The sequence below is a fragment of the Callionymus lyra genome, chromosome 17 (genome assembly GCF_982586985.1).
Source record: "Callionymus lyra chromosome 17, fCalLyr1.hap1.1, whole genome shotgun sequence".
Classification (NCBI taxonomy): Eukaryota; Metazoa; Chordata; class Actinopteri; order Syngnathiformes; family Callionymidae; genus Callionymus; species Callionymus lyra.
In genome coordinates, this window is record NC_141834.1 from 11,247,291 (window position 1) to 11,263,858 (window position 16,568).

At 41.5% G+C, this 16,568-nt stretch overlaps 1 protein-coding gene across 1 annotated transcript; it reads left to right on the forward strand.

Moving 5' to 3' along the window:
* Nucleotides 1-7,436: 7,436 nt before the first annotated feature.
* On the forward strand, nucleotides 7,437-14,320 carry LOC148062427 (uncharacterized). The gene is made up of 5 exons (XM_087779099.1): nucleotides 7,437-7,669; nucleotides 9,197-9,366; nucleotides 9,676-10,044; nucleotides 14,140-14,178; nucleotides 14,260-14,320. The coding sequence occupies exons 1-5, from the start codon at nucleotides 7,437-7,439 to the stop codon at nucleotides 14,262-14,264; spliced, it is 816 nt and encodes a 271-aa protein (XP_087635225.1). The 3' UTR covers nucleotides 14,265-14,320.
* Nucleotides 14,321-16,568: the final 2,248 nt, after the last annotated feature.

The following is a 16,568-nucleotide window of genomic DNA, read 5'->3' on the forward strand; positions in this document are numbered from 1 at the left end:
CAGATGTTTGGATACAATCAATCAAAATCACTTTGAGATCATAGAACTAAATCATATTTTGAATGTGTATTCATTGTTTTTTACTATGCACCTCTCAAAACATTTTTAAATTGATTTTCATATGTTAACGTTTGTCAAAGCAAAATTGATTGAATTTGTCTGGAGCTTCAGTGACTCTTGGCAGTTCTAGCGGCTGCTTTCAGTGAGCTCTCTTCGGGTGTGTATCAGGCAATGACTCGCTGGAGCGAATGTCTGACGAATATCCAATATGAAACTAACTTCACCACAAGACAACAACGTCTGCCAGGTGCGTTCAATGCGCTCAACACGTCTGCCAAGTGTTTCTCTGCCTGTAGTTTTGATTTGGTTTCTTCAGCCTTCATGTTGAAAATGTGACTTGTGAGACGTCAGATCGACTTCTCTGTTTACACTGTTGTGTCCAAGATTGGGCTCAATCCTTGAAGGTGTGTTTTAGTAAAATACTGTTGTTGTGATGTTGTCAGTCTTTTTGTTAAAATAATTTATTTGTTTTTATTTATATTTTGATCTTTGGAGAATTTTTCTTGCTGCTGTACTTGTAAAGTTGGCATGCATTTGTGGTATTCTCTGTGTAAGATTGTTTTCTCTGAATTTCTGTGACTTGACTGAGAGTTCATGTGTCTGTGGAAACTATTTCTTGGTCATAAGAAGACGTGCTTCTTGGCAGACGTTGTTGTCTTGTCAGCTGCCAGACGTTCAACTGAGCTTTGGAAGAAAGTTTGCTGGTAAGTGGGAGTGGTTTCACTTATGGGTTGGTCTTTTAAGACTTCCCTGTTTTAATGTTTCTAAACCTTCTCTAAAGCACAAACATTTTCTCGTCATCTCGAATTGTCTCCCATGTCCGTCGATTATAAAACATAATTGTTTTTAGGTTTTCGGATGCGGGAAGATGCCCGAAAGACTCAAGCGGTGACGTCTTCTTAGGCCCGCACCCTCACCGGCGCTTCGGAGGCACTGACTTGGATCAGAATTCTTTCACTCTCTCACACACACACACACACACACACAGGGAGCCGGTTGAACCAGTGACACGTTTTTTCTTATTCAATTTTACATTTAAAGATCAAAATATACAGACACAAACAATTTTAACAAAAAGATCACAATCGACAACACCATGACAACAGGCCGTAGACGATCAGGAGTACAGAGAGTTGACCCAGGACTTCGTGGACGGGTGTCAGCTCAACCACCTCTATATCAATGCGGGTTAATCCAAAGAGCTGCCGAATGTTCTCAACTGGCACAATGGTTGAACACTGCGATGGCGCCATCTACAAGTACACTTTAATGGCACTAGATAAAACCTTCAGTACCAGACTGATGCAAGAAAAATAATGACCTAGAGAAATTGTTTCACTGCCCGAACCAGGTAAGTTATCTGGAACAGCCGCTAGACGAATATGTACAACATGGATTCACATGTGAGCGTCCTATCCGTATGATTTGCAAGGTTCAGCAACTCTAGTCTCGCACCGGCAAAACTAAAGCTGCATGGAGTCAGTATTGGAGTCAATACAAGAACACAACAACACTCGTACGAAGTTACTTACATGATCGCAAAGCAGGGCAAGTGTCACTGGCTCAACCTGCTCCCTGTGTGTGTGTGAGAGTGAAAGAATTCTGATCCAAGTCAGTGCCTCAGAAGACGTCGGTGAGGGTGCGGGACTACAAAAGCGCATCTACTTTAATTCCCAAATCGCTTTTCGGACGCGGGTAGATTTTTTTTTGAAAAGTGAAAGAATTCTGATCCAAGTCAGTGCCTCAGAAGGCGTCGGTTTAATTCCTGAATAGCTTTTCGGACGCGGGTAGATTTTTTTTTGAAAAGTGAAATAATTCTGATCCAAGTCAGTGCCTCAGAAGGCGTCGGTTTAATTCCCGAATCGCTTTTCGGACGCGGGTGAGTTTTTCGAACAAAAAAGCGCTGGTGCGGGTGCTTTTTTCGAACAAACGCTGACCGATTATTTCATGGATTATTTCTTGTTTTGCACAGACTTTACGGTGTAGTAACGTCGTTGTTTTGAGCCACAGTGTATCGAGTTCATTGTTTGGGATTATTTTTTCGGTTATTATTTCGGTCAGCGCCGAACGCATGAGAGACTAGCGACGTCTCGCTGGGAAGCACGCGTTTGTTCGAAAAAGTCACCCGCACCGGCGCGTCCGAACGCCCTGAGGATCTCCACACACACCTCCAGAGCTCCAGTCTCAGTGAAGGCACGCATCTCTCCAGCTGCCTGACCAGCAGGAGCGGTAGCTCCTCGCCCTCGTCTGGTCTCGGAACGGATCTTCTCCTGATCTTCAAAAATGTCACCAAATGTCCCGTCATCAGGGGCGATAGTTTCGCGACCCCTTTGGTTCCCAGGACGACGCGCCGAGAAGCTCCGTTCCATGACACTCTTTTACGAGAGGAGAACAGCCTCTGGATCACGTCAGCAGAATGAGTTTCCGTAGTTTTCACAACTGACGGAACCCGCCGGACCAGAACAACTGCCATCCTTGGTGAGCTGTTAGGGTGAGACACACCTGCATGTGTCGGTGACAAGTTATTTTTCTGTCTCTTGAATTTGAGATGATTATTTCTCAAAAGTAAAATCTTATTTGTGTTTCAGTTGAGATGCTTCCATCAGGAGCGTGTGCTGCTGCAGATCGTGAGTTGAATAGAAAGAATAATTATAGTCTAATAATATTAATATTAGTTCTGAAATTCTCATTCTCTTTCTTCACGTCGACACCAGGTATCTTTGATCCAGAGAGTGACCAACATCCCCCCGATTTTTGACGAGCTCCTGGCAGCTGGTGTCGCCCACGACCAGCTTTATCCAATCACAAACAACCGGAAAAAAAGCGAAGAGGACCTCACGACCTTTGCGGGGAGACTCATGCGGACTTGCCCGACTTTCAGACACTTTGTCGCGGGCATCTGAGCGACCTCCCTTTTTTTTTTTTTTTTTTTTACCTCCAACAAGGTTAAGAAGCACTGCTCTAGGTGATCTGTCGATCAAGTCTGACATGGTGTAGACCTTGTAGCGAGCGCTCAGAGAGAAAAAAGTCCAGAGAGATCGTTCGGATCTCAGGAGAGCGCTCTCATACAATTGTCCAGGTTGTGACACCATAACCTTTTCACTTCAATAAAAAAACGACTTATAACCTATTTTCACTTCAAGGAAAAAAAACGTCTCAAAACTTTTCTCACTAATGACTCCCAGCATGTCTCTGGGAAGTTAAGATTAACATCTGCTACTTGGCAGATTCAAATCTGCTGTTTTGCGTTTTATTTGTGTCCATTTGTTGAGCGTGTAGTAAGACATTAGCCGCCGCAGGTCAGGTGGAGAACAAGGACTACCTGGGAATAAGTGACCTGACGGTGTGTGTGGAGATCCTCAGGGAGGTCGGATGCAACGACGAAGCGACGTCACTGGGTAACATTCATCTACTTGAATAAAAATCATAAAATTATAAAATGTAAAAAATGATTATGATCTATAAAATACACTGTTTTTTTTTTTTTAATAAAAAGATTAAAAATTCAAGATTTTTATTTTTGTCCCTGTGGGGCAATTGGTTATGCTACTGTTAAGACAAAGACAGTGACGCACGAAAAAAGATAAATAACATAAAATATAAAAGCATACACTAAGATACTGTGGGACGAGCTATAGGTGAGTTGGTGGGTCTGTCTGTACTGTGTGGAGTAAGTAGTGAGATGGAAGAGGTGATGAATGAGTGTTTGAAGCGGTTTGTTTGGCTGTTGGTTGTCTGAGAACCAGAGGGAAGAAGCTTGTAGTACTTGAGTACTATCTGACATGATGGATTTTGCTTTCTTTATTACCTGGTTGTTGTAAAGATCAGTGAGTGTTTGCTGTTGTGAAATAATCTTACTGCTAGTGATCCTGATGAGTGAGATTTTCTGCGTCACTCGAGAAGTTTCAAACAGACTTGACAGGGAGAGATTATGAAATTGTATCTATTAATCAATATTTGTTTTCATAAGCGGCTTGTATTCAATGTTTACAAAAAGTATACAAATCCACGTAAGTTACACACTTGGTCGAAGCAAAATAAACACACACATAAACAACATCGACAGGTTTAGGAACTGGCGAGTTTCGAGGGCGAACCTGTCAGTACAGGATCGAGACAGTCTACAGTATTCCGGCTGCGCATGTGCAGTGACGTCGCAAACTTGATGACGCCACTAATTAAATGTATATTATTATTATCTTCTGTTGAGCATCAACACTGGGCATCAAAGCCTCTCATCCCTCGTCTTCCTGCCCATGGAAAATGGGAGGATCCAATGTTGCAAAACATTAGAACCAAGACAGTTGTTTATTTACAGAAGTAGTTTAATTAATTATTAAGTTGTGTTAATATAAATAAATGTGATTGTGTTCTTGTACACGCTGAATATGTCTGTTTTTATGTCTGCATACAGTAATTGTACTATAGTTGGAATTTTCTGTATTTTTAAATCTACAACAATTTAATTTATTTATAATAATCAATGTAGTTATACTCAAAGGCCACTAGATGGTATAAAAAATGAACTTAAATGAAAATGTAAGTAATGTGTTCAAAAACAACAGTTCTCTCACAGAGACGAAGCTCATTCAGCCTACAGTATCGTTGCTGCGCATGCGCGGGATTTGATATAAAGCGTTTTGAAACTATTTACCGTGGAGAGTCAAAGTAATCCAACAATGATTTAAAACATATTTTCATGCTGTCATGAAGTAAACACGTGACAAAGATCCGACCTCTGTTTACTTTATTAGTATTTTATTCACATCGCTATTATTAAACGGATAATAAATACATTTTTGGACAGAGAATAATTTAATCTAAATATAAACTTTGACTGTTCGATATGTAACCTTTGGCTCATTCCGCTTCTGATTCGACCAATGAAGCTGCGCGCGGTGGATCCCTTGTCTTTTATTTTGTAGGATTCTCATTGCAGTCCTGCACGTAAATACTGTCTGAGGATGGATCGCTCACACACTCGTTGCTTTCGCTCTAGAAACACCACACAACATGTACATAAGTTACACGCTAAACAAACATATACAATACTACGGCTACTAAACAAAAGAGAATATAAAGTACGACAATAGAATGAAAAAGGTGTTTCTATCATAGTTTTAAACAATAATGTTCACAGAGCATCTCATCCTCCTGCCTCATTGCAGTCCTCGAGGCAATGAGAATATCCCACAATTCAGTGCTACAGTTCAAAGGGCAGAATTGAACAAACAACTATAATAACAGTAGGTGGCACTGTTGCCCCATTTTAGTGAATTTAATGCACAGTCCTTCACTATGTTACAGATGAAAACAAGTAATTTGTTTGAAAATAATTGATCCAAAAATTAGCTTCATTAGTATTCAGTTATTTATAAAGTAGAATTTGATGATCTACAAAAAAACGTTTTATCAACGCTCGTAGTTAAGTAATTTTCATTTAAGTTCATGTTTTATACCATCTAGTGGCCCATTAGTATAACTACATCAATTATTCTAAATAAATTAAATCCTTGTAGATTTATAATTACAGAATATTCCAACTATAGTACAATTACTGTTTGTAGACATCAAAACAGACATATTCAATATACAAGAACACAATCACATTTATTTATATGAACACAACATAATAATTAATTAAACTACTTCTGTAAATAAACAACTGCCTTGGTTCTAAGGTTTTAGCCGAAAAAAGACAATGTGCCGATTATATTCCATGTTAAGTTGGTAACAGGTAACTCCACTGCTCACTGAACTTGACGAGAGATCAATCTCCTAAACGTCATACTGTAATATGACATTTGTAAATTAATTAAAGAATAGGAATTAAAATAATAAGAGAGTTGATAGAGCAAAATGTTTTATACATTACCAACAAAATAAAGTTACATTAATAATCATTCCATATAAAACAAATTACTTGTTAATACAGAACCCTTAGTCAGTCACCACTTGAAGTCTATTCTCATGTTTTCATTATGTTTGACGATATAATAATAATACAAAAAAAATAAAATAATAATAATTAGTATTATTATTATTATTATTATTATTATAAAACCAAAAACACATCGTACTTGAAATTCGAAAATTAAGTTAACAACGTTTTGACAGTCATCAAGTGGTTACTTCATGAGAGCACGTAAATATGTTTTAAATCATTGTTTGATTACTTTGACTCTCCATGGTAAAGGGTTTCAAAACGCTTTCTAGCAAATTACGCGCATGCGCAGCCGCACAAACGACACACAATGATAACAATCTTGCTACATTAACTAACATTAAAACAACACACAACAAAGTCGTTTTCAATGTAACTGAACGCAGATTTGATCGTAATTAAAACGGATATGCAATAAGATGATCAGTAGAATTATATTTGTTCAGTCTAATTATAGATTATTTTGCGAAAATATGAAGACTGAGGTAAACAATGCACTCCATGACTCCTCCACCTGTCATACTTAGCGATAACTCGCCCCTGAGTCATCACTTCGACCGCCTTCTCTCCTTTGAGATCCGAGGGATCTCTCAAATTGTTTTTCTCCTCTCGCTCGACACAAATTCTACAACTGAGTGACGTCACCAAGTCAGGATCGATCAACAGATCATCTAAAGTAGATCAATTACGTATTTTTAAAAACTTGGAGGTGTCGTTCTGGACAGAACAGATGCAGTGGCTGTTCTAGATAACTTACCTGGTTTAGGAAGTGAAACTATTTCTTTAATTAATTCTCTAAATGACTTTTCAGGTCCATCATTCAAAATATTGTATGAATACTGCATTTAGACTTTTAAAAGTAAAAAAATGATATCAAGTCAGATTTTATTTATAAAGCACGTTTCAAAAACAACCAACCATTTTGTCCAAAGATGACGACTTCAGTTTTTTTCATCATTAAGGTTTAAAAAGCTTCTTTTCATCCAGGATTTGACATAATTTAAGCAGTCAAACAAAGTCTGAGACGAGGGAGCTATAAAAGCTATACCTTTGATGCCTACACATTAATTCAGGTGTGGTAAAAGAATTTAGTGGTCCACCGTATCAAAAGCTGCAGTTAAGTCCAGGAGCACTGGAACAGCAGAGTTACCCGAGTCAACGGTTAACAATAAGTTGTTTGTGACTTTTTGTATTGTATCTATGTGTATTATAATTTTTTCGATCGATACTTTTGAACATGGAGAGAATCGTCTTGTTTACTCAAGAGAGGATCTGCAGTCACTGAAGTCAATGGCAATGGCAGGGCTGGAGATCGTCATGATATCCTGACCGAACTTCAGCGCCAGTATCGTGTATATAGATCCAGCAAGAGAATAAAGGCTAAGCTCACGGACAATCGGAGCCGTCACAGACCATCGATCCCACGATCAAGATGGGGAACGTCAATTCACTGACAAACAAGATTGACGAGCTGTCTGCCCTCGACAACCAGTGGATCTACCGAGAGAGCAGCTTGTTGATCTTCACAGAGACATGGCTCACTCAGCTGTCTCGCTATGCTAACATGGACCTGCCGGGCTTCACCACCGTAAGAGTGGATAGTGACGCACATGCTTGCGTGAAGTGCCAAGGAGGAGGTCTCATCATGTACATGAAAAAGCGCTGGTATAGTCCGGGACATGTTTCTCTGAAGAAAGTCTTGTGTCAGGATTTAGAACTGTTGGCTATCAGCCTGCGCCCATACTATCTACCACTCGAGTTCAGCCACGTGATCGTGCTGTGTGTACATACCTCCGAGCGCTGCCATTTGCCTGTGAGAAGATCCACACAAGGACAGCTAACATAATTTCTGCTAAGACGTTGTTGCCCCTGCTAAGACTGTCCGCTGTTACCCTTATAATAAACCGTGGGTAACAAAGGAGGTCAAGGATGTCCTTAACAGGAAGAAGGTGGCTTTCAGGAGCAGGGACAGGGACCCCATGAGGTCAACACAGCAGGAGGTGAAGCGATGCTTGACGGAGGCAAAGGACACCTACCTAAGAGAGGTCTGGGATGGTGTTAATACCATCACTGTACACAAGACCAAGTCCTCTCTGACTGCAGTGGACACGGTGGAGAACAGTCTCAACAACTTTTTCAACAGGTTTGAGCAGGTCCCCTCAACCTCACTGCTGCCCGCTGCACTGACTTCGCAGCTGATGAAGACACTGGAGTGGCTGGTCGTAAAAACTCTTAGGCCACAAGTCCAGCACGCGCAAGACCCCTGCAGTTTGTCTCCTGGCCCGCGGTTGGTTCACCTCCTGCATCGGACCTACTCCTACCTAAATAAAGAAAGTGGCTCAGTGAGGATCCTGTTCCTGGACTTTTCTAGTGCCTTCAACACTATCCAACCCACTCTGCTCCAGGACAAACTGACACGGATGCATGTGGACCCTGGTCTGGTCTCCTGGATTTCAGACTATCTTACTGATCGACCACTGTATGTCAGGCTGAAGGACATCAAGTATGACACTGTGTTGTGCAGTACAGGAGCACCTCAGGGGACAGTACTGGGCCCTCTCCTCTTCACCATCTATACTTCAGACTTCTGCTACAACTCAGAGCTGAGTCTCGTCCAGAAGTATCTTGACGACACTGCCATTGTTGGATGCATCAGAGACAACAGCGAAGATGAGTATAGGAGTCTGATACGTGTTTCTTCGTTTGTTTAAATTGATATATGCTTTACAAGTGTCTATTTATAATGGTACTGTTTATACCTTAATATTTTGTAGTTACTATGTCAGAATAAAGACATTGTTATTATTCATTTAACTTACAAATATTATCTGAAAACACAAACTCGCCCATAAAATAATTAAGGTAAAGTAACGTGATGCTCTTTGTTCTTCTTTCAAGTAAATGTTATTTAATTCTTTTGCATCATCAGCTGGTTCCTTGGTTCCCCCGAGAGTAATTCATTTATGTATTTGTCGAGTTTGTGCGATTAATTTCCGAAAGAAATAGATGAAATTCAACTTGAATTTGAGATGATTATTCTCAAAGTTCAGTAAAATCTTACTTGTGTTTCAGTTGAGATGCTTCCATCAGGAGCATGTGCTGCTGCAGATCGTGAGTTGAATAGAAAGAATAATGATAGTCTAACGTGCTTCAATTAATCCTAGTTCTGAAATTCTCCTTCTCTTTCTTCAGGATGACACTTTGTGGACAAACACCGGGTATCTCTAAACCAGGTCAGTGGCTGGTGGAGAACAAGATCTACCTGGTAATAATTTCCCTGCTGGTGTTGACCTTCACTGCTCTGGAGGTGTTTGTGGAGATCTTCAGGGAGATCGGATGCAACAACGAAGCGACGTCACTGGGTAACATTTATCTTTGATTTTTGATCTTTGAAAATCTTACTTTCACTATCAAACACTTGGCTCTAAAACGTCGAATACTAAATATATTTTAAAAAAATCTAAATGAATTATTTTGACTTACATCAGTTAATTTATGTTGATGAGTAACATTGTTGATTTATAGCATTGATTAAAACCTGCTTATTTAATATTATCGGTATTTTTAGTTAAAACAGATGAAAAGGAATGAAATGTGCGAAAATAATTGTGTTAGAAACCGGATGTTGTCTGACAGATAAAGACCTGAATTTTTTTTTTACAATTTGACAGTGAATGAGCCAAGACAAGACATTTTTTCTACACATTTTTTGGTGCCGAAACCCGGGATTACAACGAGCCACGGACACAGAAACGGAGAAACACCTCAGACTGAAGAGGAACGTAGAACAGAAATGGAAAGAATGAGAATAAAGCGAGGAGCGATCAGAGGAGCAACGACGCGTCTTTTGAACCAGATTGACGGAGAAATGACGAAGCCAGATCCGGACATGGATAACTTGAGCACTTTGTTGGACATGTTGTCCGCGAAGGAGAGAACTCTACTTGAACTGGACTCTGATATTGAACAGCTCACGGCGATGGAGGATTTGGAGAAAGAGGTTGAAACGACGGAGATCTATAAAGAAGGCGTCATCTCTTGTAAGAGCCACGCACAGCTTATGATGAGGCAACACGTCCCTTTGAGGGATTCATATATACTCGAAAAATTAAACACAAAAAAGGAGAGTGAAAAAAGTAGATAAGTGTTAGGTGAAAATGTAAAATAATAAGAAATACATTTGCTAATGCATTAGAACCATTTCTACATGATCACACTTTGACTTTACGAGGGCCGCATAAGTCAAAAGGCCACACACAGGTCTGACGTAGACAGTGCGTGAAGATACACAAATTTATTATTGACAAATACCACGAAGTCAGTGAATGGCGGGAGTTTTGGAGCATGTATGAGACTGCAATTCACACAAATGAGCTTTGGAACGATCTTCCTCTCTGCGTTTGATGGATCTACTGAGTCCTTCAAGAAACATCTTAAGACGTTTTTATTTGTTCAGGCTTTTCCTTGATTTTCTGGAACTCCTGTTGTGTTATCAGTTTTATCTTGAACTTTAAAGTATATACTTTATTGAGTATTGTTTTGATTGTTTAAGCGCTTTGTGACCCTGGTTTGGAAAAGCGCTATATAAATAAAAATGACTTACTTACTTACTTACTTGATGCAAACATGAAAAGTTCACCTATTTAAAAATCTCTCTGGACCTGATGCGAAAACAGTAGCAGGACTGACTCTAACCACCCGATTTGACTTAGATTTGGAAGAAAAGATCTGGGGATCACTGCTCACATGTCAAGGCTGCTAAATCTAAATCCTGTCAAGAGATCCTCTGATGTCCATGCATTAAGGCAGCTATAAGATGAATGTGAAATTGTCCAATTAGGAGCTCGAAGTCACTGGGTGTAGTGTCAACACCTATGGAAGCCTACTGTGTAAGTAAGTAAGTAAGTTAGTAATTTTTATTTGTATAGCACTTTTCTAAACCAGGGTCACAAAGCGTTTAAACAATCAAAACAATATTCAATAAAGTATATCGTTTAAAAGTCAAGATAAAACTGATAACACAACATGACTTCCAGAAAATCAAGTAAAAGCCTGAACAAATAAAAACGTCTTAAGATGTTTCTTAAAGGAGTCAGTAGACTTCATCAAGCACAAAGAGAGAGGAAGATCGTTCCAAAGCTTAGGAGCAACAGCCTGGAAAGATTTCTCTCCTCTGGTCCTGAACCGTGTGCGAGGAACCATCAGTAGATTCTGATCCACAGACCTCAGAGCCCGAGCCGGGGTGTAAGGAATCAGAATCAGAATCAGAAAACCTTTATTAGTCCCGCGAGGGGAAATTCGGTTTAACAGCAGCAAGAGAAATAAAAACACCCAGAAATAAAAACGAGAAAGAAAATCTAAATGGAATAAAAGATAAATATGCCCTCAGTGTGTGCTGGAGAGGGTGAGACAAGTTCCTCCTCATGGAGCCCAGCTTGCTCCGCATCCTCCCTCCAGTCACTTCCTCCACAGGATCCAGGGGGCGCCCTAGGACGTAACCGGCCTTCTTAATAAGGCTGTCCAGTTTAGCCCTATCCTTTGCTGTCATGCTGCTCCCCCAGCAGACCACACCGTTGAAGATGGCAGAGGCCACTACTGAGTCATAGAATGTCCTGTCCCTGGATGTTCAGTGGTGAGGGGGAGATGGAGGGACACCGCCGGAAATCCACAATCAACTCCTTAGTTTTGCTGGAGTTGATCTGAAGGTGGTTTTCCAGGCACCAGTCAACAAAGTCCTGGACAAGTCCCCGGTACGGCCCGTCATCCCCGTCCCTAATGAGGCCGACGATGGCGGAGTCGTCCGAGAACTTCTGCAGGTGACTGGTGGGAGACAGGTGTTGGAAGTCTGCAGTGTACAGTGAAAAGAGGAACGGTGCTAACACTGTTCCCTGGGGGACCCCTACACTGCACAGTACAGTCTTCGAAACACCATCCCGGGTCCTCACGAACTGTGGACGGTTGGTGAGGTAGTCCACAATCCAGTCCGTGAGGTGAGTGTCCGCTCCAGACAGCTCCAGCTTGTCCCTCAGGATGTTTGACCTGATGGTATTGAAAGCACTGCTTAGATCCAGGAAAAGGATCCTCACAGTGCTTCCAGGCGACTCCAGGTGAGAAAGTGCTCGGTGGAGAAGGAAGATGATGGCGTCCTCCACGCCGATGTCAGGTTGGTAGGCAAACTGCAACGGATCCATGGAGGAGCGCACCAGAGGACTCAGGTAACTAAGGACCAGCCGCTCCAGAGCCTTCATAAGGTGGGATGTCAAGGCCACAGGTCTGTAGCAGCTGGGATCCTTAGGGTGCTGAGTCTTCGGCACCGGTACCACACAGGACGTCTTCCACAGTAGTGGAACTCTTCCCAGGGTCAAGCTCATGTTGAACAGAAGTCCAACAATTTCACTTAACTGGTCAGAGCACGTCCTGAGTACTTTGCCACCGATGCCGTCTGGTCCAGGGGCCTTTGTTGTCTTGGTTCTCCTAAGCTGATTTCTCACCTGGAGAGGTGTGAGGGACAGGCTGGGGTGGGGGGGCATTGTCCCCTGCGGAGTCAGCGGGGGGCTGAAACAATACAAGCTCGGGGGAGAGGAGAAGGTAAGTGTAGAGGTGTGAATGGTTGAGCAGGGGGGGGAGCCGACACCTCAAACCTTGAAAAATAACTGTTTAAGTTGTCGGCCCAATTTTTATCCCCCGCTGCTACAGAGAGCCTGGTCTGATGTCCGGATATGGATTTCAAACCTCTCCAGACATCTCTGGTGTTGTTGTTGGCCAGACTCTCTTCCATCCTCCTCCTGTACCTCCCCTTTCCCTCCCTGATCTTTCTTCTCAGCTCCTTCTGGACTGCCATCAGATCCTCTTTATTTCCTGACCTAAAGACTCTCTTCTTCTCCTTTAGGAGAGCCTTTATATCAGGATTAATCCAGGGTTTGTTGTTGGAGAAGCATCGTACAGTTCTGGTTGGTACAATGCTCTCCACACAGAAGTTTATGTAGTCCGTGACACATGAAGTTAGTCCGTCAATATCCTCCTTGTGGGACTCACTGAAGATGCTCCAGTCCGTGGTCTCAAAGCAGACCTGCAGAGCTTCCTCAGCTTCTTCAGACCACTTCTTGACTGAGCGAGTCACTGCTGGTTACCTGCTCACAAGTGGCTTGTAAACAGGTAGGAGATGGACCAGACAGTGGTCAGCTCGTCCCAAAGGAGGAAGGGGGGATGATAAATAAGCGTCTTTAGTGTTCGCATAGAAAAGGTCCAGTGTGTTATTGTCTCTGGTGGCACAAGTGACGTACTGCGTGAATTTGGGCAGACAGGAAGAAAGAGATGCGTGATTAAAATCACCGGAGATGATAAAGAGGGCCTGAGGGCTCTGAGTCTGTAACCCGTTCACTACTCCAGTGATGACGTCACATGCTGCCTCCGCGCTCGCCGACGGTGGAATGTACACAAGCACCGCGACAACATGTGAAAACTCCCGTGGCAAGTAGAAAGGTCTCAGACTCAGCGCCAAAAGTTCAATGTCAGGACAGCAGTGTTGAACCTTTAAAGTAACGTGCCTGGGAAGGCACCACTTCTCGTTGACGAACACTGCCAGTCCTCCGCCCTTTCTCTTCCCGCTCATCTCCGTCCGGTCCGCGCGTAATAAGCAGAATCCATCCAGCGCAGCAATCGCGTCCGTGTGGTTCTGGTTCAGCCACGTCTCCGTGAGCATCAGCATGCTGCACCGTCGATATTCCGGGTCGAACCTGGTCGGAGTCTGATACGTGTTTCTTTGTTTGTTTAAATTGATATATGCTTTACAAGTGTGTATTTATAATGGTACTGTTTATACCTTAATATTTTGTAGTTACTATGTCACAATAAAGACATTGTTATTATTCATTTAACTTACAAAGATTATCTGAAAACACAAACTCGCCCATAAAATAATTAAGGTAAAGTAACGTGATGCTCTTTGTTCTTCTTTCAAGTAAATGTTATTTAATTCTTTTGCATCATCAGCTGGTTCCTTGGTTCCCCCGAGAGTAATTCATTTATGTATTTGTCGAGTTTGTGCGATTAATTTCCGAAAGAAATAGATGAAATTCGACTTGAATTTGAGATGATTATTCTCAAAGTTCAGTAAAATCTTACTTGTGTTTCAGTTGAGATGCTTCCATCAGGAGCGTGTGCTGCTGCAGATCGTGAGTTGAATAGAAAGAATAATGATAGTCTAACGTGCTTCAATTAATCCTAGTTCTGAAATTCTCCTTCTCTTTCTTCAGGATGACACTTTGTGGACAAACACCGGGTATCTCTAAACCAGGTCAGTGGCTGGTGGAGAACAAGATCTACCTGGTAATAATTTCCCTGCTGGTGTTGACCTTCACTGCTCTGGAGGTGTTTGTGGAGATCTTCATGGAGATCGGATGCAACAACGAAGCGACGTCACTGGGTAACATTTATCTTTGATTTTTGATCTTTGAAAATCTTACTTTCACTATCAAACACTTGGCTCTAAAACGTCGAATACTAAATATATTTAAAAAAAATCTAAATGAATTATTTTGACTTACATCAGTTAATTTATGTTGATGAGTAACATTGTTGATTTATAGCATTGATTAAAACCTGCTTATTTAATATTATCGGTATTTTTAGTTAAAACAGATGAAAAGGAATGAAATGTGCGATAATAATTGTGTTAGAAACCGGATGTTGTCTGACAGATAAAGACCTGAATTTTTTTTTTACAATTTGACAGTGAATGAGCCAAGACAAGACATTTTTTCTACACATTTTTTGGTGCCGAAACCCGGGATTACAACGAGCCACGGACACAGAAACGGAGAAACACCTCAGACTGAAGAGGAACGTAGAACAGAAATGGAAAGAATGAGAATAAAGCGAGGAGCGATCAGAGGAGCAACGACGCGTCTTTTGAACCAGATTGACGGAGAAATGACGAAGCCAGATCCGGACATGGATAACTTGAGCACTTTGTTGGACATGTTGTCCGCGAAGGAGAGAACTCTACTTGAACTGGACTCTGATATTGAACAGCTCACGGCGATGGAGGATTTGGAGAAAGAGGTTGAAACGACGGAGATCTATAAAGAAGGCGTCATCTCTTGTAAGAGCCGCGCACAGCTTATGATGAGGCAACACGTCCCTTTGAGGGATTCATATATACTCGAAAAATTAAACACAAAAAAGGAGAGTGAAAAAAGTAGATAAGTGTTATGTGAAAATGTAAAATAATAAGAAATACATTTGCTAATGCATTAGAACCATTTCTACATGATCACACTTTGACTTTACGAGGGCCGCACAAGTCAAAAGGCCGCACACAGGTCTGACGTAGACAGTGCGTGAAGATACACAAATTTATTATTGACAAATACCACGAAGTCAGTGAATGGCGGGAGTTTTGGAGCATGTATGAGACTGCAATTCACACAAATGAGCTTTGGAACGATCTTCCTCTCTGCGTTTGATGGATCTACTGAGTCCTTCAAGAAACATCTTAAGACGTTTTTATTTGTTCAGGCTTTTCCTTGATTTTCTGGAACTCCTGTTGTGTTATCAGTTTTATCTTGAACTTTAAAGTATATACTTTATTGAGTATTGTTTTGATTGTTTAAGCGCTTTGTGACCCTGGTTTGGAAAAGCGCTATATAAATAAAAATGACTTACTTACTTACTTACTTGATGCAAACATGAAAAGTTCACCTATTTAAAAATCTCTCTGGACCTGATGCGAAAACAGTAGCAGGACTGACTCTAACCACCCGATTTGACTTAGATTTGGAAGAAAAGATCTGGGGATCACTGCTCACATGTCAAGGCTGCTAAATCTAAATCCTGTCAAGAGATCCTCTGATGTCCATGCATTAAGGCAGCTATAAGATGAATGTGAAATTGTCCAATTAGGAGCTCGAAGTCACTGGGTGTAGTGTCAACACCTATGGAAGCCTACTGTGTAAGTAAGTAAGTAAGTTAGTAATTTTTATTTGTATAGCACTTTTCTAAACCAGGGTCACAAAGCGCTTAAACAATCAAAACAATATTCAATAAAGTATATCGTTTAAAAGTCAAGATAAAACTGATAACACAACAGGACTTCCAGAAAATCAAGTAAAAGCCTGAACAAATAAAAACGTCTTAAGATGTTTCTTGAAGGAGTCAGTAGATCCATCAAGCACAAAGAGAGAGGAAGATCGTTCCAAAGCTTAGGAGCAACAGCCTGGAAAGATTTCTCTCCTCTGGTTCTGAACCGTGTGCGAGGAACCATCAGTAGATTCTGATCCACAGACCTCAGAGCCCGAGCCGGGGTGTAAGGAATCAGAATCAGAATCAGAAAACCTTTATTAGTCCCGCGAGGGGAAATTCGGTTTAACAGCAGCAAGAGAAATAAAAACACCCAGAAATAAAAACGAGAAAGAAAATCTAAATGGAATAAAAGATAAATATGCCCTCAGTGTGTGCTGGAGAGGGTGAGACAAGTTCCTCCTCATGGAGCCCAGCTTGCTCCGCATCCTCCCTCCAGTCACTTCCTCCACAGGATCCAGGGGGCGCCCTAGGACGTAACCGG